The sequence below is a fragment of the Poromitra crassiceps genome (genome assembly GCF_964638095.1).
Source record: "Poromitra crassiceps genome assembly, chromosome: 11".
Classification (NCBI taxonomy): Eukaryota; Metazoa; Chordata; class Actinopteri; order Beryciformes; family Melamphaidae; genus Poromitra; species Poromitra crassiceps.
Window position 1 is genome coordinate 12431328 of NC_139643.1, and position 24078 is coordinate 12455405.

Here is a 24078-nt window from a genome sequence, read left to right on the forward strand (position 1 = left end):
GGTAAATAAAGGCAAATATTTGTCCAAAATGATAAATAAAATAAACAAAGTCTGACTGTAATATTTATGACAGTAGATCTCTTTGGAACAAAACATAGTCAGGCAGGTGTATTATTTTTCTACATTTCTTTTGGATCACCTACTTGTAAAACCTGGTGGAAAAACAGATCTAACTTATCTTTTAGTGTAAATGTTGATTAACTTTTAGTGACCTCCTATGAGAAATATAACGAATGTGGGTAATACACTTGAGTGTTATCATCAACTGTGTCATCCTCATCCATGCCTATTAGTTTGATTATTATTCATTTTTAATCATCTAGCGTTATGCAGGTGTTGCAGAAGGTTGGAGGTGTTGGAGCCCTTAGCTGCGACTGCAACTTCGGCAGGTTTTGCAGATTGGGTAGCCGTCATCTTTAACAACACCCTGGGCGTCCTTTTTGTAACTGAAATGCTGCCATACCGATGACTTTAGACATGTTTTGGGGGGGAAGAGATCATCTCTTTGAGTTGCTTGTGGTCTCTCAGGCTCTGCCATTACGTTAGCTGTAATGCTAGCGTAGGCAAGGGAGAGATAACTAACTAGCGTTACGTCGTTACATCGATGGCCGTTCAGTAAACAAATTAAGTGGCCATGGAGACCACAGTTCGTGTCAGGCAACTGTCGCATCGCGCACGTCTCTGAAAAGTTTGTTTGGCTGACGTCCATGGCTATGCTATTGGGAGCAGACTGGTGGGAGAGCTGTGTTTTGTGCACCCGCTAAAATAGTCCGTGTGGAAACGAAGCGAGAGACCGGTTCCTCTCGTTCCAGCGCTGTCTGCGCCGCATGGGAGTTTAAACTGACGGACTTTTTTGACAACAAAACACCCGGTGTTACGGAGCCTCTGCGGTTATATAACCGTGACGTTTGAAATCGCGGTTAATAGTCAAACCGGTTAACCCCTGCATCCCTACTACAGAGTGACAATAAAAATCTTGAATCTTGAAAATCCATTAGCAAGCAGCTAACGTTATCTGGTCAAAACCACATTACAGTAGCTACAAGCAGCAAGTTCCCTTCATGAACCGAAAACACAGTCCTGACTCTAGTTTCCCCCCGATGTCGATCACATTGCTGCTGTCTGGCCAGACGGGCTTCATTAGATAAATATTTATTTATTTATTTAGTGTGGACTTTTTCTGGAGTCTGTTGTTGTTTCCTTTTGCTAGCAGCTAGCGACGAACGTAACATTATCCATTTCCTGTTAACCGTCTTCTTCGTTGGTATTGGTATTTACGCCGGAGCCATGAGGACAAGAGGCAGGCTCGTGAATGCGCAGACGTCACATCCTCTAGCTGTGGCGGGAAATGCTCACCCCTTCGAAAATGCGGTATTTCGTTGTATCTTCTGAACGGCTGGTCGGAGAGAAATGCCCCTGGTCACGATTTTGAAGTTACGTCAAGGCGCATTCACTCATTGCCAATAAAAAACACTTTGTGCACATTTATTTCTCCCCAGAACCGACGGAATGGGCCTTTAAGTCAAGTCAAGTCAAGTGTATTTGTATAGCACCTTTCATACACAAAGGCAATTCAAAGTGCTTCACATAAAATGGTTGACAAGAAAACAAAAGAATAAAAGAAGAGAATAAAATGGACATTTAAAGGCCCATCCCGTCAATTGTCACTGTTACTGACGCCGGTGGCCGTTAGAGTAACTGCAGGCAGCGTGTGAACGAGCTGACACGTGGGCACCATACTCGCACGCGCACAAGCAGTTGCCTGGCAACAGCAGAGGTGTTGGTTGTTTTGTAACGTTAATTCATAAAAGGCACTTGAAAACCTGGAGTTGACCAAACTGAACAATCAAACGATGTTTCATAAGCATAACAGTAACGTTAGGCATATTTACAACTGTTACATTCATTATCCACACAAGACGGTAACGTTATTAGAGGAGCTCGGTGGTGATTTCTATAAATATAGCTAAATCTATTAGTTAGCCGCGTATAGCATCAAGCTAACGTTATTATTATAATAGGCAGACTCCCCACCGCAGCTAACTGCAGTCAAACAATAATGTTCCATGACCATAAGCATAACGTAGTAACGTTAAGGTTGCATTACTTCACACAAGACGGTAATGTTAGCAGAGTTTCTGACCAGGGGCCGGTTGCACCAACTGGTCTTACACTGGTCTTAAGCTAAGTTGGTCGTAACTTTACGACCTAACAGCTACGCCGGTTGCACCAAGACGACTTAAGCCTTATTTTCACTAAGACTAGGCGTAACTCCTACGCCTCGTCAGGAGGAGGCGTAGAGCCTGCCTGTAACAGAGATCTCCGCGGAGACCTTTTTGACCGTCATCGTCGTAACACCGCCAGTTCGCCGTCTTTGAAAGCAGGACGTTAGATTATAACTAACTAGTTAACCTAACCCGCCTTCCAAAATGTTGCCGTTAGTTTTTTAGAAGTTAAATTGGGAACGTTACATTCAATTTCATTCAGACTGACTCTGTCTGCTCAATAGCCGCCATTTTTCCCCCGGAGCGAGGGAGGGTGGGAGGAGGGAGGGTGTTTTACAGTAGTGGCTGAGAGAGCGTAGTGGCACAGTGCTCCAAGCAGGTCGCGAGGCACATTTTTTGCAACATCATCCAATCAGGGTGCATTCCCTGGCAATTCACATGGACGCGCATTGCTACGACCAGCATAGTTAAGACCAGACATAAGCCGTGTTGGTGCAACAGGCGTAAGTCCATGGTCTTAACTAAGACCGACGTAGGAGTTACGACCAGGCATAGTTAAGACCAGTTGGTGCAACCGGCCCCAGGTGGTCAGATACTTGTACTATGGAGTGACAATAAAAATCTTGAATCTTGAAAATCCATTAGAAAGCAGCTAACGTTATCTGGTCAAAACCACATTACAGCAAGTTCCCTTCATGAACCGAAAACACAGTCCTGACTCTACTTTTCCCCTGATGTCGATCACATTGCTGCTGTCTGGCCAGACGGGCTTCATTAGATAAATATTTATTTATTTATTTAGTGTGGACTTTTTCTGGAGTCTGTTGTTGTTTCCTTTAGCCATTTCCTGTTAGCCGTCTTCTTCGTTGGGATTGGTATTTACGCCGGAGCCATGAGGACAAGAGGCAGGCTCGTGAACGCGCAGACGTCACATCATCTAGCTGTGGCGGGAAATGCTCACCCCTTCGAAAATGCGGTATTTCCATGTATCTTCTGAACAGCTGGTCGGAGAAAAACGCCCCTGGTCGTGATTTTTAAGTTACGCCAAGGCGCATTCACTCATTGCCAATAAAAAACACTTTGTGCACATTTATTTCTCGCCAGAACCGACGGAATGGGCCTTTAAAAGCATCACAACAATACTTTAAAAAAGTGCATTAAGCAACAGGCGCAGCAGTTACAAAAAGAGCTGAAAACTTATAGAGGACTCATTGGGTTTGCATAATAGAATAAATAAAATTTTCTATATTGAATCCCCCGACATCATGACTATATAAGAAACATGATTACACACACATGATTGGAAAAATGTCCATACCTTTTTAACAGTTGGACTCGAACCTTTATAGGCCACACATATCTCCTAAAAAAACAGCTGTCAGCAGTTAAAAGCGACGGTAAACATTAAAGTAATTAAAGTTGGGGCAGATCTGAGGTCTTCAGGCAGTTTGTTCCAGCTAGCAGAAGCATAGTGGGTAAATGCGGCCTTCCCATGATTTGATTTGATCCTAGGGACAGTTAGTAAGCCGGACCCTGCTGACCTGAGAGGTGTAGACGGTTCGTAGCATGGGAGCAATTCAGCTATGTATTTTGGGCCTAGGCCGTTAAGTGATTTGTAGACTAGTAACAGTATTTTAAAATTGATTCTATGACACACTGGCAACCAGTATACGGACTTAAGAACTGGAGTGATATGATCAGCTTTCTTAGTCTTTGTTAGAACTCTAGCAGCAGCATTCTGGATGAGCTGAAGTTGCCTAAGTTCTTTTTTGAAGAGACCAGAGAAAAGGCTATTGCAGTAGTCTAACCTACTGTAGATGAAGGCGTGAATTAGTTTTTCTAGATCCTGTCTGGACATGTAGCCCCTAATTCTTGTTATATTTTTAAGATGATAAAAAGCTGATTTTCTGATTGACTTAATGTGGGAGTGGTTAAAGTTGAGATCGGAATCAATAATAACGCCAAGATTTTTGACTTGATCCTTAAGCTTCAGCGATCGAGACTTAAGGTGTGCAGTGATTTTAAGCCTTTGTTCTTTGGGACCAAAGAAGATCACCTCTGTTTTGTGTTTGTTTAGCTGTAGGAAATTCTGGCGCATCCAGTTATTTATTTGGTCAATGCACTGGCACAATGATTCTATAGGAGCATAGTCAGCTGAGGAAAGAGTTATATACAGCTGAGTGTCGTCTGCGTAGTTATGATAAGCTATTTTGTTTTTTTGCATAATTAGGGAGCATATAAAGGTTGAAAAGAACGGGCCCCATAATGGATCCTTGAGGCACCCCACAAGTCATACTAGTTAGGTCAGATGTGTAATTGCCAATGGAAACGAAGTACTTCCTGTCTTGAAGATAGGACCTGAACCACTGGAGGACTGTAGAGAGACACAGAGAGAGAGGCAGAGAGAGAGACAGAGGCTAATGTGTAGTTATATTTATTATGGGATGGACACAGTAGAGTTAATATAATCTAATGTGTAGTTCTACTATATATTTATTATGGGATGGACAGAGTAGAGTTAATATAATCTAATGTGTAGTTCTACTATATATTTATTATGGGGTGGACCCAGTAGAGTTAATATAATCTAATGTGTAGTTCTACTATATATTTATTATGGGGTGGACCCAGTAGAGTTAATATAATCTAATGTGTAGTTCTACTATATATGGGGTGGACACAGTAGAGTTAATATAATCTGGATACTGAGAGGTTACACAGTGAGATATCTGAAAATATCTGAAGAGATGTGAACGTGGCAAGTCAAATTTACTTGAAAGGGATAGAAAAGTAGGAAATATGTTATCCTTTAGACGGTTTTCACGGAATGGTCAGTCCTGCACTTGAAAGTTTTTTTTTCTTTTATGTCCATAGCAAACACTGCAACAGGAAGTGAGCGGGGGTTCAATTTAGAATGTTTTTGTTGTCAAGTTAAAACCGTCTATATATATATATATAGGTGATTCCTTTGGATTTCCATAAAGAAAAGGAAGTCTAAAGAAGTGGGAAATAGATGGTTAGAGGTTGTAGGACCTAAAGTTGAGGCAGGACAACTGAGTTTTTTTGTATAATGAGAGAAATTGGATAGGAGGAACAAAAAAGGGCTGAAAGAGATGTAGATAAAATGGATGATTTGGCCTCAATTGAGCACCAGGGCGTGTTAGCTGAATGGAAACAAAATAATAAATTAGCTGCCCAAAATAGTAGTATAAGAAGTTTGGAAGCACAAGCCCACCAGCCTATTTGCATTCCTGTAGAACATAACTACTAATTATCGGATGTTGTGTAGTTCTACTATATATTTATTATGGTGTGGACACAGTAGAGTTAATATAATCTAATGTGTAGTTCTACTATATATTTATTATGGGGTGGCCACAGTAGAGTTAATATAATCTAATGTGTAGTTCTACTATATATTTATTATGGGGTGGACCCAGTAGAGTTAATATAATCTAATGTGTAGTTCTACTATATATGGGGTGGACACAGTAGAGTTAATATAATCTGGATACTGAGAGGTTACACAGTGAGATATCTGAAAATATCTGAAGAGATGTGAACGTGGCAAGTCAAATTTACTTGAAAGGGATAGAAAAGTAGGAAATATGTTATCCTATAGACGGTTTTCACGGAATGGTCAGTCCTGCACTTGAAAGTTTTTTCTTTCTTTTATGTCCATAGCAAACACTGCAACAGGAAGTGAGCGGGGGTTCAATTTAGAATGTTTTTGTTGTCAAGTTAAAACCGTCTATATATATATATATAGGTGATTCCTTTGGATTTCCATAAAGAAAAGGAAGTCTAAAGAAGTGGGAAATAGATGGTTAGAGGTTGTAGGACCTAAAGTTGAGGCAGGACAACTGAGTTTTTTTGTATAATGAGAGAAATTGGATAGGAGGAACAAAAAAGGGCTGAAAGAGATGTAGATAAAATGCATGATTTGGCCTCAATTGAGCACCAGGGCGTGTTAGCTGAATGGAAACAAAATAATAAATTAGCTGCCCAAAATAGTAGTATAAGAAGTTTGGAAGCGCAAGCCCACCAGCCTATTTGCATTCCTGTAGAACATAACTACTAATTCTCGGATGTTGTGTAGTTCTACTATATATTTATTATGGTGTGGACACAGTAGAGTTAATATAATCTAATGTGTAGTTCTACTATATATTTATTATGGGGTGGCCACAGTAGAGTTAATATAATCTGGATACTGAGACGTTACACAGTGACATATCTGAAAATATCTGTAATAATGTGTAGTTCTACTATGGGGTGGACACAGTAGAGTTAATATAATCTAATGTGTAGTTCTACGATATATTTATTATGGGGTGGACACAGTAGAGTTGGGTATTCAACTTGTTCAACCTGTGACCTGGATGAGAAATGTAACATCTTGTCCTGTCAGCAGTTTATTAAAACATGCGGGGCCCTATCTTCGTACAGGCGATATCCCCTATTAGCGCTTGCGCACCTGTTTGCGCGTGCCTTAAAGCAGGGAAGATTGCAGTCCGCTGTCCAGGTGTTATGCCGAGTTTTGCACCCCCGCCAGACAGCAGCAAAACGCATCCCCACCTCACGGGAACATATTGTAATGATTTATACAGAAACATAACTGTTTAAAAATGATATAATTGTTTGGATAGATGTGACCTCCCTGTTTTTAAGTTGAAACAACCCCAAAATATGGTAGCGATGCATGGTGGTGCGGGGAAGCATAACTCGTCACAACAACAGGCGCAAACGCAGATTAGAGGCGTGCCGAATCATTTATGCACGGCACAAACGGGATTTGGGCGGTGTTAACCACCAGAATTATTCACAGGTGTGGCCTGGCAATGCCTGGGCGTTAGATCAAACAAACCAGATTCCCGTCTAGCTGTCCATGTAATACAGTTTGCGTGAGGCATGCTGTAATTCTTCCCATGCATAATTTGGATAGGTGTAGGCGTATTGACTGTATATATTATCCCTATCTCATAACGACACCATCACATCATATACCTGTTAAAAAGATCAGAGTTTTGATGCAATTCAGGTTATTTTGTTGACTGGGGTGGGACAATAGAAACGTGTTTGCAGCGGGTAAACGGCGGAGAAAAAGAAAATATTTAAGGATTTATAAGGGCCCTATCTTCGTACTGCGCTATCGTTTGCGCTGCTTTTGCGTCCCTCTTATTGCTATCTTCCCAGCTTCTTAAGCTATCGTCTGCCTCCACCGTCCAGTTTTGCGCTGGGATGACACAGGTGTAGGCGTGGCCCAGGTGTGTCCGTGGGCCTCTAGCCTATCATGTGTCTCGTGCAAGTGTCATTTTGCGCTGTGGGGAAGATACCGTCGGTATGTTCTGAGTGCGAAGAGAGGTTTGGGCGTTGCCCGTTCCAAAATAGGCGTTCCAGCGCAATGTGTTAGAAAAAGGGGCCTTGGGTGCTCTCAATGTTAACGCCAGCAAATAGCTGGTCTTAGCGCAAACAACCGCACCATGCCAGGCGTATGCCTGAGCGCAGACAGCATTCTCTGGCGCAGTGCAGGAAATCCTCGCTTGGATAGGCCCATTACGCATGGCTCGCGCGCGGACACACCTGAATGCCACGTTGACGGGGCGGGAGTCTGTGTGTAGCGTGGGGAGGGGTGCTTTGTGTTCGGCTAGTGTGCCGTGTCCTGAAGGGGGGTCTCCCCAGAGAAGGTGTGAGCTGGGCCGGGTAGGCAGGCCGGGGGGGTCGGTGCACAGGGTGGGTAGAGGCACTGCCGAGTCACCGAGGCAGCGCTGTGCGTGGTCCCGTGGATCGAAATCAGTTTCTGGCAGCAAATCACTTTCTGACACCGACCAGTAGGCTATACAGTAACCTTTGATAACCTCTCTCCCTGCACCATTGCACCATGCAACAATAGCTTAACCCGAGTGGACAATTCTGGTATAGGCTATTGAAATTGGCTAGAATTAAAATCTCACACATCCCTACCCTATTAAAGAAACAAATATTTTTAAATGTGTATGTTATAGCCTATATGAGCGAAATGACTCATTAAAAGGCTACTAATTACAAAACCATCAATTTTCGTTACGAATCCGAACTGGTTCATCCTCCAATTCTCTCTTCCCTCTCTCGTTCTCTCTCCCCCCCCTCTCTCTCTCTCTCTCTCTCTCTCTCTCTCTCTCTCTTTTCTCTCTCACTCTGTCACTCTGCTTGCACTGAGCAAGAAAGAAGCTGCTGCCTGTCACAGACGTGATGGCGGTGACGCTGTGGATTTGAGGGGAGTGATCTCACCTTGTGAATCCTGTTAATATGGGCATAAACACGCATATCGGGGTTTGCACTGAGATGACGTGAAGCGCAGCGGCCCAACATGCCCACAATTAGGGCTTTGCACGGCGCTATTCCAGCGCAAAACAGGCGCTAATGCAAAATTAACGCCATTGGGAATATAGGGCCCTTACAGTGGACTCAATTAAAACTTGACTCGTGCCGACGCTTGTGCCAGATCGGCTGTGATGCTGATGCCAACGACCCTCCGGGTTATAGCAGGTGAAGGTGAATAGCCTATTGCTAGTAGGCTACAATGTACAAGTTTTCTCAATTAATTTACCATAACCCCTCCTTGCAATGTGATAAAAGTTTCTCAGTGAATTACAGTTGATTGCCTCACCGAATAATCTGCTGCTTACCCAATTTTAGCAGCAGAATTTGATGTACTGGGGTGGCACATCCGTGGGTAATGAAGTTTCTGCGCTGCGCTGCGTGGAGATTATGGTGCGCTCCAGCGCAGCGACGTATTTAACACGTAAGAGGTCCTTTTCAAAGCTCTTAGCGCGAAGTAATTGTGCGCTGCTGACGATAGGATAATGCCATCTATCCCCACATTTTAGCGCTGAAACGCCTGCTTTGGCATGCGCCACGCCTATGCCCAATACAATTATAACAGGCATGCGCTTGTGCCCGCCCCCAATTTGCATTGCGCACTGCATTAAATGAGCGGACACGCTTAATTACCGCTTTTGGGAAGATGGGGCCTGCTAACTGTCATATGGGACCCAGCAGAAGCAGCCTGTGTCTACAGTAGAGTTATTATGGAGAGACTCACTGTGGGTCGTTCAGTAGAGTTATTATAGAGAGACTCAATGGGCTGTTCAGTAGAGTTATTATGTTGAGACTCACTGTGGGCTGTTCAGTAGAGTTATTATGTTGAGACTCACTGTGGGTCGTTCAGTAGAGTTATTATGTTGAGACTCACTGTGGGTCGTTCAGTAGAGTTATTATGTTGAGACTCACTGTGGGTCGTTCAGTAGAGTTATTATGTTGAGACTCACTGTGGGTCGTTCAGTAGAGTTATTATAGAGAGACTCACTGTGGGTCGTTCAGTAGAGTTATTATGTTGAGACTCACTATGGGTCGTTCAGTAGAGTTATTATGGAGAGACTCACTATGGGTCGTTCAGTAGAGTTATTATGTTGAGACTCACTGTGGGCCGTTCAGTAGAGTTATTATGTTGAGACTCACTGTGGGCTGTTCAGTAGAGTTATTATGGAGAGACTCACTGTGGGCCGTTCAGTATAGAGTTATTATGGAGAGACTCACCGTGGGCTGTTCAGTAGAGTTATAGAGAGACTCACTGTGGGCCGTTCAGTAGAGTTATTATGGAGAGACTCACTGTGGGCTGTTCAGTAGAGTTATTATAGAGACTCACTGCGGGCTGTTCAGTAGAGTTATTATAGAGACTCGCTGTGGGCCATTCAGTAGAGTTATTTTGGAGAGACTCACAGTGGGCCGTTGAGTAGAGTTATTATGTTGAGACTAACTGTGGGCTGTTCAGTAGAGTTATTATGGAGAGACTCACTGTGGGTCATTCAGTAGCGTTATTATGGATAGACTCACTGTGGGCTGTTCAGTAGAGTTATTATTGAGAGACTCACTGTGGGCTGTTCAGTAGGGTTATTATGGATAGACTCACTGTGGGCTGTTCAGTAGAGTTATTATGGAGAGACTCACTGTGGGCCGTTCAGTAGAGTTATTATGGAGAGACTCACTGTGGGCTGTTCAGTAGAGTTATTATGGATAGACTCACTGTGGGTCGTTCAGTAGAGTTATTATGGAGAGACTCACTGTGGGTCGTTCAGTAGAGTTATTATAGAGAGACTAACTGTGGGCCGTTCAGTAGAGTTATTATAGAGAGACTCACTGTGGGTCGTTCAGTAGAGTTATTGTGGAGAGACTCACTGTGGGCCGTTCAGAAGAGTTATTATGGAGAGACTCACTGTGGGCTGTTCAGTAGATTTATTATGGAGAGACTCACTGTGGGTCGTTCAGTAGAGTTATTATAGAGACTCATTGTGGGCCGTTCAGTAAAGTTATTATGGAGAGACTCACTGTGGGTCGTTCAGTAGAGTTATTATAGAGAGACTCACTGTGGGCCGTTCAGTAGAGTTATTATGTTGAGACTCACTGTGGGTCTTTCAGTAGAGTTATTATGGAGAGACTCACTGTGGGTCGTTCAGTAGAGTTATTATGGAGAGACTCACTGTGGGTCGTTCAGTAGAGTTATTATGGAGAGACTCACTGTGGGTCGTTCAGTAGAGTTATTATGGAGAGACTCACTGTGGGTCGTTCAGTAGAGTTATTATGGATAGACTCACTGTGGGTCGTTCAGTAGAGTTATTATGGAGAGACTCACTGTGGGTCGTTCAGTAGAGTTATTATGGAGAGACTCATTGTGTGCCGTTCAGTAGAGTTATTATAGAGAGACTCACTGTGGGCCGTTCAGTAGAGTTATTATGTTGAGACTCACTGTGGGTCTTTCAGTAGAGTTATTATGGAGAGACTCACTGTGGGTCATTCAGTAGAGTTATTATTGAGAGACTCACTGTGGGTCGTTCAGTAGAGTTATTATGGAGAGACTCACTGTGGGTCGTTCAGTAGAGTTATTATGGAGAGACTCATTGTGGGCTGTTCAGTAGAGTTATTATAGAGAGACTCACTGTGGGCTGCTCTAATCTAGTGGAGATTAACTGTTCATAGGCTCTGTTGGTTATTATGGGATGGACTGTATCAGTACAGCAGAAGCATAGTCATTCTTACTAATCTGACTTAGTCATTCTTAGCCCTCATTCACACATGATGCCGAGCGTAAGCAGAACTGAAGCTTGAAGCAGGCACAAGCTGAACGTACGCCTTACTGTTCACACAAGACGCCTTCTCTTTTCCTCTCAGCGCCTACTCTCGCACCTTGAACCCGCCCACAACTCCCAATTGACTTCATGCCTCACGGCTTCAGCGTCACACTTGGAAATTTGGCGTCATTCCTGCGTGACCGCTTCGGCATGCCGTGAGCGTGGCTTCGGCACAGCTTCAGCGTGGCACACGTGCAGGTGGTGTGAACGGCTTTGCCTGCCGAAATGAAACTTGTGGGTACAGCATAGGTACAGGTTCGGTTGAGCGTTGCTTCAGCGTGCTGTGTGAACGGGGGCTTACACACACGCGTGCATGTGCGCGGGCGTGTGTGTAAGCTACATCTCTCTGCTACTTTACAACTAATCTCTCAAGACATACTTTCGACTTGCATCAAAATATATATATATACAGTATATATATATATATATATATATATTTTAACTGATGGTTCTCAGATTGCTTTACAACAAACACAAACACATACAAAAACATTTCAGCAGAATAAGGTAACATAAACAAACCTCCAGTTTGGTGGAACCTCTGCTTTGCCCGTTCAATGTTTTTTTTGTAGAGCTTCTGCTGAAGCACACACCTCCGATTTTCGTGCTTCCAGTACTCTGGATTATCTGCTGTGGCGGTGATCACCCAGTCCTGTTTGGGTTCACATCTCTTGGTGTTGCTGTCACAGTGAGATATCTGAACTCCATCAACAAACGCAACAGACTCAAACTCTGGGAAGTTTGGGTCTCCAGAGGATGCAGTGTGGAAATACTTCAAGGAGTGAGTCACTGTGGGACAAACAGTTACAGTAAGAAGCTCAGAGGCCTATACCACAAAGCAAGATTAGTGGCTTAGCGAGGTAACTTAAGGTTTAACCCTAGGTTTGCCGTACCACAACGCTAGTTAACTTCTTACCGAGATAGATCACCATAGCAACTTATGCTCTACGGCTAACCTGCTTTGTAGCAGGTTAAGTTCAGAGGATAAGATCAAAACCCTGAAAGACCGACCTGCTTACCAATCAGCTCTCTGGAAACAACAAGTCACCATTCATATGCTCCCCATATGAAAAATACATTGCATTCAAATGAAAAAGGAAAGAAAAACTGAAAAAAAACATAATAGGCTCGTGTTGAATTAATCGAGGACTGAAGCCTTGCACTTGTTGCAGGCTACATTTAAATTAAGCTATACATTAAAGGAACACTCTGCCCATTTTCAACCAGCTTTGTATCATTAGAACATCAGTAGTATATCAGAAAACTGTAAACGGTTTTGAAGTCTGTCATTTAATTTGACAGTTATTGAGTGTTAAAGTGTGGACCAGTGAGATCACTGGTCCACACTAACTCGAATTAACAACTCATTAACTCAAATCAACTCTCAATAACTGTCAAACTATTGATCATTCATCTAGTTTGACAGTTATTGAGAGTTTATCAAACGTGATCTCGGTCACCAAGTCTCATGAAGTCCTGCGATACTTTCCTGCCGACTGGTCAACTACAGGTAGGACGCTTTGCGGTGGTGGTTTTAACGTAACCTATGTGGGGTTTGGCGTAACCTATGTGGGATTCGAAATATCGAAGGTTATGCCAAACCCCACATAGGTTACACTAAAACCACCACCGCAAAGCGTCCTACCTGTAGTTGACCAGTCGGCAGGAAAGTATCGCGGGACTTCACGAGACTTGGTGACCGAGATCACGTTTGAGGTAATTTGGTCTCTGGGAGAGACCAGGAAATAGCCTGGGGGGAAATATCCCTCTGGTGGATGTTGACGGATCAGATTATGGCGATATGCGGCGAAAACGGGAATAAAAATAGCTATTTAGATGCAGGAAAGACAGGCTCACACTTGGCCCCAAATCAGCTCCATTTTACGACTGACTTGGACGCTATTGATCTCAAAACAACGCTAGGAGGGCCAGAAACGCCACGGAGATCGCTGGGTGAGTGGCCAAATCATAATTAATGCCAGGAGATGAGTCCAGGTTCAAAAAAACCGAAATTCTCCTTTAAGTGTGTGAGGTCACAGTGACCTTGAACTTTGACCACCAAAATGTAATCAGTTCATCCTTGAGTCCAAGAGGACGCTTGAGGCAAATTCGAAGAAATTCCATCAAGACATTCCTGAGATATCGCGTTAACAAGCTTGAAAATGGCATTCGAGAAGTCACAGTGACCTTGACCTTTGATAACCAAAATGGAATCAGTTCATCCTTGCATCCAAGTCGACGTTTGAGCCAAATCAGAAGAAATTCTATCAAAACGTTCTTGAGATGTTGCGTTAACCAACTTGGGAATGGCGTTCGTGAGGTCACAGTGACCTTGAAGTTTGACCACCAAAATGTAATCAGTTCATCCTTGAGGCCAAGTTAATGTTTGAGGCAAATTTGATGAAATTCCATCAAGGCATTCCTGAGATATGGCGTTAACAAGCTTGAACATGGCATTGGAGAGGTCACAGTGACCTTGACCTTTGAGCACCAAAATGTAATCCATTCATCCTTGCGCCCAAGTCGACGTTTGAGCCAAATTGGCAGAAATTCCATCAAGCCGTTCTTGAGATATCGCTTTAACGAACTTGGGAATGGCATTCGTGAAGTCACAGTGACCTTGAGCTTTGACCACGAAAATCTAATCACTTCATCCTTGAGTCCAAGTCGATGTTTGAGGCAAATTTGATGAAACTCAGTCAAGGCATTTCTAAGATGTTGCACTAACAAGCTTGAAAATGGCGTTCAAGAGGTCACAGTGACCTTGGCCTTTGACCTTCTGAGTTCTGACCACCAAAATCTAATCAGTTCATCCTTGAGTCCAAGTCGATGTTTGAGGCAAATTTGATGAAATTCCGTCAAGGCATTCGTGAGATATCGCGTTAACAAGCTGGAAAATGGCATTTGAGAGGTCACAGTGACCTTGACCTTTGACCACCAAAATCGAATCAGTTCATCCTTGAGTCCAAGTCGATGTTTGAGAGAAGTTTGATTAAATTCCATCAAGGCATTCCTGAGATATCACGTTAAGCTTGAAAATGGTGTTCGAGAGGTCAGAGTGACCTTGACCTTTGACCTTTGACCACCAAAATCTAATCAGATCATCCTTGAGTCTAAGTCGATGTTTGAGGCAAATTTGATGAAATTCCGTCAAGGCATTCCTGAGATATCGTGTTAACAAGCTTGAAAATGGCGTTCAAGAGGTCCCAGTGACCTTGAACTTTGACCTTTGGCCACCAAAATCTAATCAGATCATCCTTGAGTCTAAGTGGATGTTTGAGGCAAATTTGATGAAATTCCCTCAAGGCGTTCCTCAGATATCGCGCTAACAAACATCGTACGGACGGACGGACGTACAGACAGACAACCCGGATCCATAATGCCTCCGGCCTGGCTATCGCCGGCGGAGGCATAAAAATACCAAGTCCACTTACCGTGACGACGAGTGGGGGACGCGCCGGCGGCATTAAACGAGCGCACCCAGTTCAGATTCAGAGAAGCCTCCCCTCCCCCTCCCCCGCTCTAGTGCTTCTCTGCAAGCAAATAGGCTAACGTTAACGTTACATATCCTGACCAACAACGTGTGTGTGTGTGTGTGTGTGTGTGTGTGTGTGTGTGTGTGTGTGTGTGTGTTTAATTTAACTAGCTGGCAGAAAACTGACAGAATTACTGGCGGATATAACGTTAGATTCGCGTGGGCTTTTGAACCTAATGAGAGAGAGAGTTGAGGAGACTGGAGCGAGTTGAGAGAGAAATACAGCAGCAGCAGTAGCAGCAGCTAGGCTACTGCTAGCTGTTACAGCAGTAGCTGCCGCTCACTGCTTGAGTGGCCTGGCTCTGTGCTGTAGCTAAGCCTGCCTGTCGTTCTCATGAAGAGCTCAGCTCTCCTGCTTTTAACGTGCATTGCAGCGGCGGATGGCATAAATGACGATGCCATCTTTCAAAACGATGTTTCACTGTAAAACAATCACGATGGATATTTTGGTGACATCGCACAACCCTAATCCCACACCCGTTGACAGTGGACACATGGGAAGATAATATGTGTAAATGACTGAACGTAACTACAGGCAGGATTATAGCGTATTTTGAGGAATCAATGGCGGTGGACGGCAACGCGATGAACAATCTCAAAAGCTCCGAAGTGTCAGCCAGACTAACGTTAGGTTACAGTCCTCTCCTCTGTCACAGTCAGTCAGACTAACGTTAGGTTACAGTCCTCTCCTCTGTCACAGTCAGTCAGACTAACGTTAGGTTACAGTCCTCTCCTCTGTCACAGTCAGACTAATGTTAGGTTACAGTCCTCTCCTCTGTCACAGTCAGTCAGACTAATGTTAGGTTACAGTCCTCTCCTCTGTCACAGTCAGACTAACGTTAGGTTACAGTCCTCTCCTCTGTCACAGTCAGACTAACATTAGGTTACAGTCCTCTCCTCTGTCACAGTCAGACTAACATTAGGTTACAGTCCTCTCCTCTCTCACAGTCAACCAGACTAACGTTAGGTTACAGTTAGGGTTGGCACGATGGACGATGGCATCGACCATCGTGATTGACCGACCCTCCTTCGACCTCTGAGCCTTCTACATCGGATCATCGTGATTAATTATCTGTTCGAAATAAATGTGTGCCGTTTTAACACATTGGGTGCCAGCCATGTTTTCATTCCTGTAGGTAAGTTGTGCCAGGGGTGTTTTTGACGATTCTGGCTCATTTTAGAACAGCCGAGGATTCTTTTCTGTTAAGAATTCATGAACAGCAATCATCTAAAAATAACTAATAGAATGTGTGCTTTCTCTGTCTAAAAGAGTTAGTTTGCAGAGTTAGTAGTTATGTAGATATTAGCCGTTGAGTACAGCATGGTTTCAGCGTCTGGAAATTTATTCAGAGATAAATGGCTTTTTGTGAAACAGTCACTTTAACCATTCATTTTTGGCATCAGTAAGACCGTCAGACATTCTAAACAATAGTTTTGAACAGTAATTTCCTCCATAACAACAGGAAACACCCCTCTCATTCAAACTCCTCCCTCCGTGTGTCTTCTCCTCCTTCCTCCTGGCTTCAGCGGGCGTGTCAGAAGCGTGTTGTGCTGCCTGCCTGTCTGTCTGCGTGCCTGCCTGCCTGCTTGCCTGAAATGGATTGGATTACTGTAAAATCGCCAAGCTTGCTCCCGCGGTGTGTGTGTGTGTGTGTGTGTGTGTGTGTGTGTGTGTGTGTGTGTGTGTGTGTGTGTGTGTGTGTGTGTGTGTGTGTTCGCGCGTTGATCCGCGGCTCTGGGGGGAAGGGATCTCTGTCCGTTCTGTGTGTGTGTCTCGGGCTTCTGACTGTAAAATCCAAGCCATTTCCGCGGAGGCGGCTGCTTTTGGGTCCCGTGGCTGTGACTTCTCTCGGTCTCTGTCGCCACTTAGTGGTCGGTAAAATAGATTACACACATGCTCTTGCTCCAAATAGTTATCTCGAAGATGTAAGAGGGGTTGATTGATGTCCCACCGTCAAAAAAACATGTAAGACGAGTTATTTCGGCTCTGGCACTCAAGCGTTGGATTATGTAAGACGAATTATTTCGGCTATGGCACTTAAGGTGTTAATAATAAAAAATACCAAGTCCACTTAACATGACGCGTGGGGGACGCGCCGGCGGCATTAAACGAGCGCGCCCAGTTCAGACTCAGAGAAGCCTCCCCTCCCCCACTCTAGTGCTTCTCTGCACTGGGAGCGCTCGTTTAATGTCGCCGGGGCGTCCCCCGCACATGAGAAGTCAGTTATTTTTTTGCGAACACTTTTAAGACAAAGAAGAAACTTCACGTTCTTTCCTGTTTTCAACCCAAAGTGAGTACAAGTCTTCAACTGTGAATTTACCTCGCCTGTTTCCAAAGTGAAAGTTGAAGTCGCTCACAGCAGCAGCTGTGTTTCTCTCTCAACTCTCCTCTCCTCACGTCAAATCGCTCTCATTAGGTTCAAAAGCCCACACGAATCTAACGTTATATCAGCCAGTAATTCAGTCAGTTTACTGCCAGCCAGTTAAATTCAACACACACACGTTGTTGGTGAGGACCTGTAACGTTAACGTTTTGTTATTTGCGCCGTTCAAATTGCTGGTACAGTGGTAGTGAGAGCCACTGCTTCATTCAGTCGCCTGGCTCTGTGCTGTTAGCACAGAGGCTAATAGTAGCCTATCGAAGCCCGCTGGTCTCCGTGAAGAGCTCAGCTGTCCAGTTGTTAATGAACGCATTGCAATGAATGGCATTACCGCACCACAGCGACTTAATAAATTATTAATTATTCCCCCCACCCCCGCCAATGACGATGCCATTGTGGATCACGATGGTTCACTGTGGAATAATCACGATGGATAATTTACTGACATCGCACAACCCTAGTTACAGTCCTCTCCTCTGTCACAGTCAGCCAGACTAACGTTAGATGTCTCAAACAATACAGTTTGCCTTGATCACTGCAAAACATGACATGCCGTGTGTAGCCTCCACACAATAGGGCTACACACTGTAAATCATGGTAAATACGCAGCACAATATCCGCCGTGGTAAACAGAAGAACATCGGATATTAACTTTAAGGCGACTCACTTCTAGACTTGAATGAAATTGTATTCACTTACTATCTGCTCCGTGGATTACTAGTTTACAATTTCGGAGCCGAAATTGTAACATAGCAACGTTGCTATTTTACAATTTTTTTGGAGATCGGGTTGGGATTATTACTATTAGTTTGCCGAGTCGCACCTGGTAATCCAGAAATGGCGTTATGGTACCTTTGTCTACTTGTAGATCATCAAGAAACTTTAAATTAATAACGTTAGATGTGTTTAACAGAGCTGTATATCGGGTCTAGCAGCTGATCAGCAGCTCAGACAGCCTCAAACACGAGGTGATTGACAGCTCTATAATTTGCAAAATAGCAGTGGATGGAAACGCGCATTGTTTCGCATTTTATTTTGCTGACTTTCTGAAAATTCGATTAAAAGTTGCGATACATTTGGATGGAAACCCAGTCACACAATCTAGTTGCTGCAACTTGAGATGGTATTGGATATGCATCATGTGTGCTGATCAGGGCCCAAAATTAGAGCCCGCCACCCGCCAATGGCGGGCACATTTTAGCTTTGGCGAGTGACGTGAGAGGTCTGTCCGCCACGTGGCGGGTCCCAAAATAGTCGTCATGTAATATTAAAACTGTGTGTAGCCGGCTAACATGAGGGCTTCCTCTCTCTCTGCTGCTGCTCCTGTCTGCCCTGTGGCAATGTCCCGCCCACAGCGCTATCTGATTGGTTTCATATCGAGCAATAGCCTATCAGAGGGCTGAAATCTGAGACGCTGCCTGCCTGCCCCACAAAGCACCTTGATGCACGACTGGACTCTGCCTGCCTGTGTGAGCGAGTGTGACCGCCTTCCTAGACTTTCTCCAACAAACACGGACAGACAGACAAACGCAGATTGTTCGCAAATGTTCGTTTGCTGTGCCATAGCAGTCCGTCCGTGTCTGTCTGTGTATGTTCGTGTTTGTTGGAGAAAGTCCGATACGATTGGTGTACCTTGTAAACTGTGGGGCAGGACACAAGATTTTAATTCCATAGCGTCCACGGTGTAGCGTCACTCTTTTTGAATCAAATGGCCATGGTTGTCAAGCGTGAAGCTGTTTTATTAATCAATAGTCCTGTAGCGTCCCAAAAATGTATATCTCCAATCCACTCGCATGTGTAACGCAGCGCAAGCAGGCTGCAGGCACCACTCTCCAGACTGAGCGGAGGAGGAAGAAGGAACCGAATGAACTAGGATGAGACATTGGTCAGCAGATGCCCGGATTAACCTGTTTGTGTTCTCCTTTGAGAGAGCCTGGTGCGAGGTTAGTGTCAAGTAGTGTAAGCTGAGGGAAACCCTCTTTCTTATTTTGTTTCTGTGGTGAGCTGTTAGTTTGTTTAAAGTACACAGCTTTATCTTGATAATGTGCCCAAGTCTCCACTAGATTGAACACACACACACACGCACACACACACACACACACACACACACACACACACACACACACACACACACACACACACACACACACACACACTTTGATTCATGTCAATATTAATAGAGTAGAAGTAGAGAAAATCCCGCATTAGAAGATAAATAGGAAAAACAACGTTTAGGTGCTAGACCTTCATCAGGTTTTTTCATCAAAAACTCATCATCCACTCGTTCAGGCGTTTCTGTGTATTGTGACAGCCACGCACCGCACAATGTGTTCCAGAATAACCCATTGTTAATAACGTCTGTTAACGTTAGTGTAGCTGATGTTAGCGATCGTTGTAAAAAAGTTTGGATATTTCGGCTGCTGCCTTCTGATGTGTTCGCTGCTGTGGACGCAATGTGGAAGCTGGGGACATATAAGACTGCTATGGCACCGCCCTAGGCCAGCGTTGGGAAACTTGTCTATAGCTACATAAAGGAGATATTTTAAATGTGATCTTACCTGGAGATGCAACATGACAGAAGAGGAGCAACAATATCAACACCTTCATCTTGTTTTGATCAAGAAGTCGACTACAGCTGAAACTTTCCCTCTGCGCAGATTGTCTCCTCTGTCTGAGATCAGGAAACCTCACAGTCACAACAGGTGACAAACCCCACTGACAGACAGTTGAAGCACACTGTTCTAATGGAGGCGTTTTCAGGTAATTCCTGCAGACTTAAAGGCTTTTGCATCACGAGCACTAGGAGCTTTTGTGTGTGTGTGTGTGTGTGTGTGTGTGTGTGAGAGAGAGAGAGTGAGTGAGTGAGTGAGAGAGAGTCACATACCAAGAGAGGTATGGAGACAGAGGCATGGGTGTGTGCATGTGTGTGTGTGCGTGTACGTGTGCGTGTGCGTGTACGTGTGCGTGTGCGTGTGCGTGTGCGTGTGCGTGCGTGCACGTCAGTGGCACAAACAACCCCGGGGGTGATTGTGCCAAGTTTTGGGCCAATCTGAACACTAGATTTTAGACATGCTCCGATCACCACGAAATTCGGTGTGGTGGTAGCAGCTGCTCACCAAAGGACAGCCGCCAAATTTCGTGTCTCGACGCCACTCATTTCCCTTCAAGATGGCTGCACATATCATAAAAGTGCCGTGTTTACGACAGGGCAGTCTCCATTGACTTTGTGTTTGCTCAGAAAAACCCCACAGCTCTTCCTGAAGTTTGCAACCTCGCATCGGGCCGGTATTCTGTCAGGGGGCGGGCCTACCCATGGACGGCTTTTAACGGTTACTATAAACTGAATATAACAAATTATAACAAATACTACTTTTTGTTGAAGTACTTATCCTTTTAAAGCTAAAAGGAGGCACTTCCAACACCTTGGGCTGATTTCTGGAGTTATATCAATCTGACAAATCCATAATGTGTCCTGGGATTCCCTTCATATCCATGTATCTATCCATCTGTTTCTTCAATGGTGGATCTGAAATGGCTTACTTTTGAGTACGGTATGTTGCTCCGCACAAGATTCCGACGCGGCGATGTCTCACTCATGACCCCACGACCGATAAACACTGAGCACGACCAGGAGGCCTCACTTTTTAAGCCTGAGCTAGATTTGACCAGCTTTTGGCTGACCCTGGCAAAACCATTGATCCTAGAGCGATGATTCATATATCCAGGTGCTCAGCAGAACACTCTGATCGACGCAAGCAGGTGCTACAAAGTTTCCTATCAAATCGGACCGATTTTTGGGGGTTATTTTGGGGTATTAATGGGTTGTGTCCAGCAGCAGATTCAAACATCAAGTGCTGACCACCCCCAACCCCCCACGCACACACACGCACACATTCCAGATGCCCCCCCCCCCCCCCCCCGCCGTCTCCCTCAGCCCTCTTCTTGCCTCCCTCCCCAACGACCAACCGGCCTGCAACGGCAGGCCTGACTGTGTCGTGGGCTGGGGCGGCAGCCTGGGCGCTGCGCACGCGTCGACCTTCAGCAGCAGTAGCAACGACCTATTATAACCCATGCATATTCCAACAAATGATATGTATTGTACAATATTTGCAAGTGTGCCTGGTTACTGAACAAATCAGTAATACTGTGTGTTATCCTAATCTGAATGTATTTCTAAAAAACACTACTTTGTAAACCAATTTGCCCTCACGGGACATGAATAAAATTGAACTTGAACTTGAACTACCGGTACCACAACAGGCTTTCCTTTTTGAGTGTTTAAGGGCCAGCAAGGCCCCAGAGCACTGAAATTCGCCACAGTGGATCGCATGGGCATTCTGATCATGGGCACCGAATTCGAGCCCTCTGCGGCTTCGGGCGGCCAGTTCCTCTCAAAATGGATTGGTGTTTTCAAGCAAAAACGACAATTTTTTTCTCCTCAACTGCCCCAGAAGGTTCCAGAGCACTGACATTCGGCACAGTGGATCGCATGGGCATTCTGATCATGGGCACCGAATTTGAGCCCTCTGCGGCTTCGGCGGGCCAGTTCCTCTCAAAATGGATTGGTGTTTTCAAGCAAAAACGACAATTTTTTTCTCCTAAACTGCCCCAGAAGGTTCCAGAGCACTGACATTCGGTACAGTGGATCGCATGGGCATTCTGATCATGGGCACCGAATTTGAGCCCTCTGCGGCTTCGGGGGGCCAGTTCCTCTCAAAATGGATTCGTGTTTTCAAGCAAAAACGACAATTGTTTTCTCCTAAACTGCCCCAGAAGGGCTGAGAGAGCCCAATTTCGGCACAGTTTGCCCAATTTACACCATATGGGCATATGGCTGTATCGGACATAGAAATGTCAAATATCCAACCATAACCTTTATACTGTACCATTATAGCATCATACATTTTCTGATGTGTTACACTAGAAGGTTTCCAAATAAATAGTTTTCCTAATCCCCCCCAAAATCCAACAAAACTATGAACTGGACTAATTGACCCCATATAGTTTATTCCTATGACACAAGCGCTGTTGGGGCATTGAAGATGGGCAGTCTGATGACAATGGCAGCTATTTTTCAAGCAGTTTTCAGCACCACACATATGGTTAGACACCAGTTAGAGTTGGATTTGTTTTATTCCAATGTAGGGAAGCAAAAAAACTGAACATACAGAGCCTTCATTTGTGAAAAAAAAACTACTTTATTCCTTTAATGGTTGTAGTGTCATAGGTTGTGTTCCTACGTTATTCCTTCAAAAGTTGTAGTTGCCATAGATTGTGTTGCATACTGTAGTTGACTTCTTTTGTTGCAACGAAATGTAACGTAATGAACTTAAAGATTGCCCGTTGCAATGATTATGCAACTCCGAAAGTTGGTGCTTGTTTTATGCCTAGAGTCATATAACGGGCAAAGTCGTCATAGTTTCCATGGAGGGGTAGCCTCAGGAAGATAGAACAGGTATTTGCTTCCAGGAACACCCGTCTCCCACCATTGATGGGGTTGTGGAGGAAATGAATCTCTGGCCCCTCAGGAAATCCAAATGGTGGGAGACGGATGACCCGGAAGCAAATACCTGTTCTATCTTCCTGAGGCATTTCTCCCCTCCAGCCTCTTTTTCTCCGCCTCAATTCGGCAGGTAGATCTAGGGAGAGACACTCCACCACCGCTGGCTGGAGTTGGTAGAGCTCATCTAAGGTGTAGGAGTACCTGGCCGGGCGGGAGGTACCTTCCAGCTGGGCCCGCACACTTGGCCAAAAAAATCCCCACAGCAGCCATAATACAAAGCCGATCGCTATGTCTACCAGACATTTTACAGTAGTTTGGGGAGTGCAATCGTCTTAGAAAAACTAACTTGAGACCGATAAAAACACATTAAAACAGTTAAAAGTCACCAAACAAACAGACAGGTGGCGAGTCGCCGAAATGGGTTGGCGCCTGCGCAGGATGGACCGAGTGGACCGATCGACACCAAACCACTTCTAATCCTTTGCTAAGCTCACTGCTGAGGTTTCACAGTCTTTGTTTTGCAGGAAAGATCATTTAGGATTTTCCTAGACAATATTCGTCATATTCGCGGCTTTTATTTTGAAATAGCTTTACATTACATTACATTACGTCATTTGGCAGACGCTTTTATCCAAAGCGACTTACAATAACACATTTTTGTCAGCAATAGAGCAATCAACTATGCAACACAGTCTATGACAACTACAACATCTGAAGAAATAGTGGTAAAGTTAAGTTGTTGTTTTTTATGAAGAGAGAGAAAGAAGTTAGTTCAAGAAGGGCCCAGATGAAGCAGGAAAAGGTGTGTCTTTAGTCTTTTCCGAAAGATCGGCAGTGATTCAGCCGTCCTGACAGAAGGTGGAAGCTCATTCCACCATTGAGGTGCCAGGGACGAGAAGACTCTCGATCGGGATGAGCGACTTTTTAGCCTCTGTAGCGAAGGAGGGGCGAGGCGTCCTGCACTAGTGGAGGAGCGAAGGGAGCGGTGAGAGGTTTGGAACCTGACCATAGATTGCACGTACAGAGCAGCTGTCTGGTGTACTGCCCTGTAGGCCAGTACCAGTGTCTTGAATTTGATGCGTGCCGAGATGGGAAGCCAGTGAAGGTCCCGGAAGAGGGGAGTGACATGAGAGAATTTGGGTTGGTTGAATACTAGACGGGCTGCAGCATTCTGAATGAGCTGAAGCGGTCGGATGTCGACGGCAGGTAGGCCGGCAAGGACCACGTTGCAGTAGTCCATGCGGGAGATGATACGTGACTGGACCAG

The 24078-nt window shown here is 44.7% G+C and overlaps 1 protein-coding gene across 2 annotated transcripts in view; it reads right to left on the reverse strand.

Annotated features, from left to right (window-relative positions):
* LOC310784545 (class I histocompatibility antigen, F10 alpha chain-like) overlaps positions 1 to 20009 on the reverse strand; it is a 57397-nt gene extending 37388 nt beyond the window's left edge. For both annotated transcript variants that reach the window (XM_083645534.1, XM_083645533.1), the window contains exons 1-2: positions 19867 to 20009; positions 11915 to 12181 (exon numbers count right to left, since the gene is read on the reverse strand). In XM_083645534.1, coding sequence (XP_083501660.1) covers positions 11915 to 12181; positions 19867 to 19915 — 316 coding nt within the window. In that variant the 5' untranslated portion in view covers positions 19916 to 20009. The remainder of the gene's footprint in view (positions 1 to 11914; positions 12182 to 19866) is intronic.
* Between the last annotated feature and the right edge of the window lie 4069 nt (positions 20010 to 24078).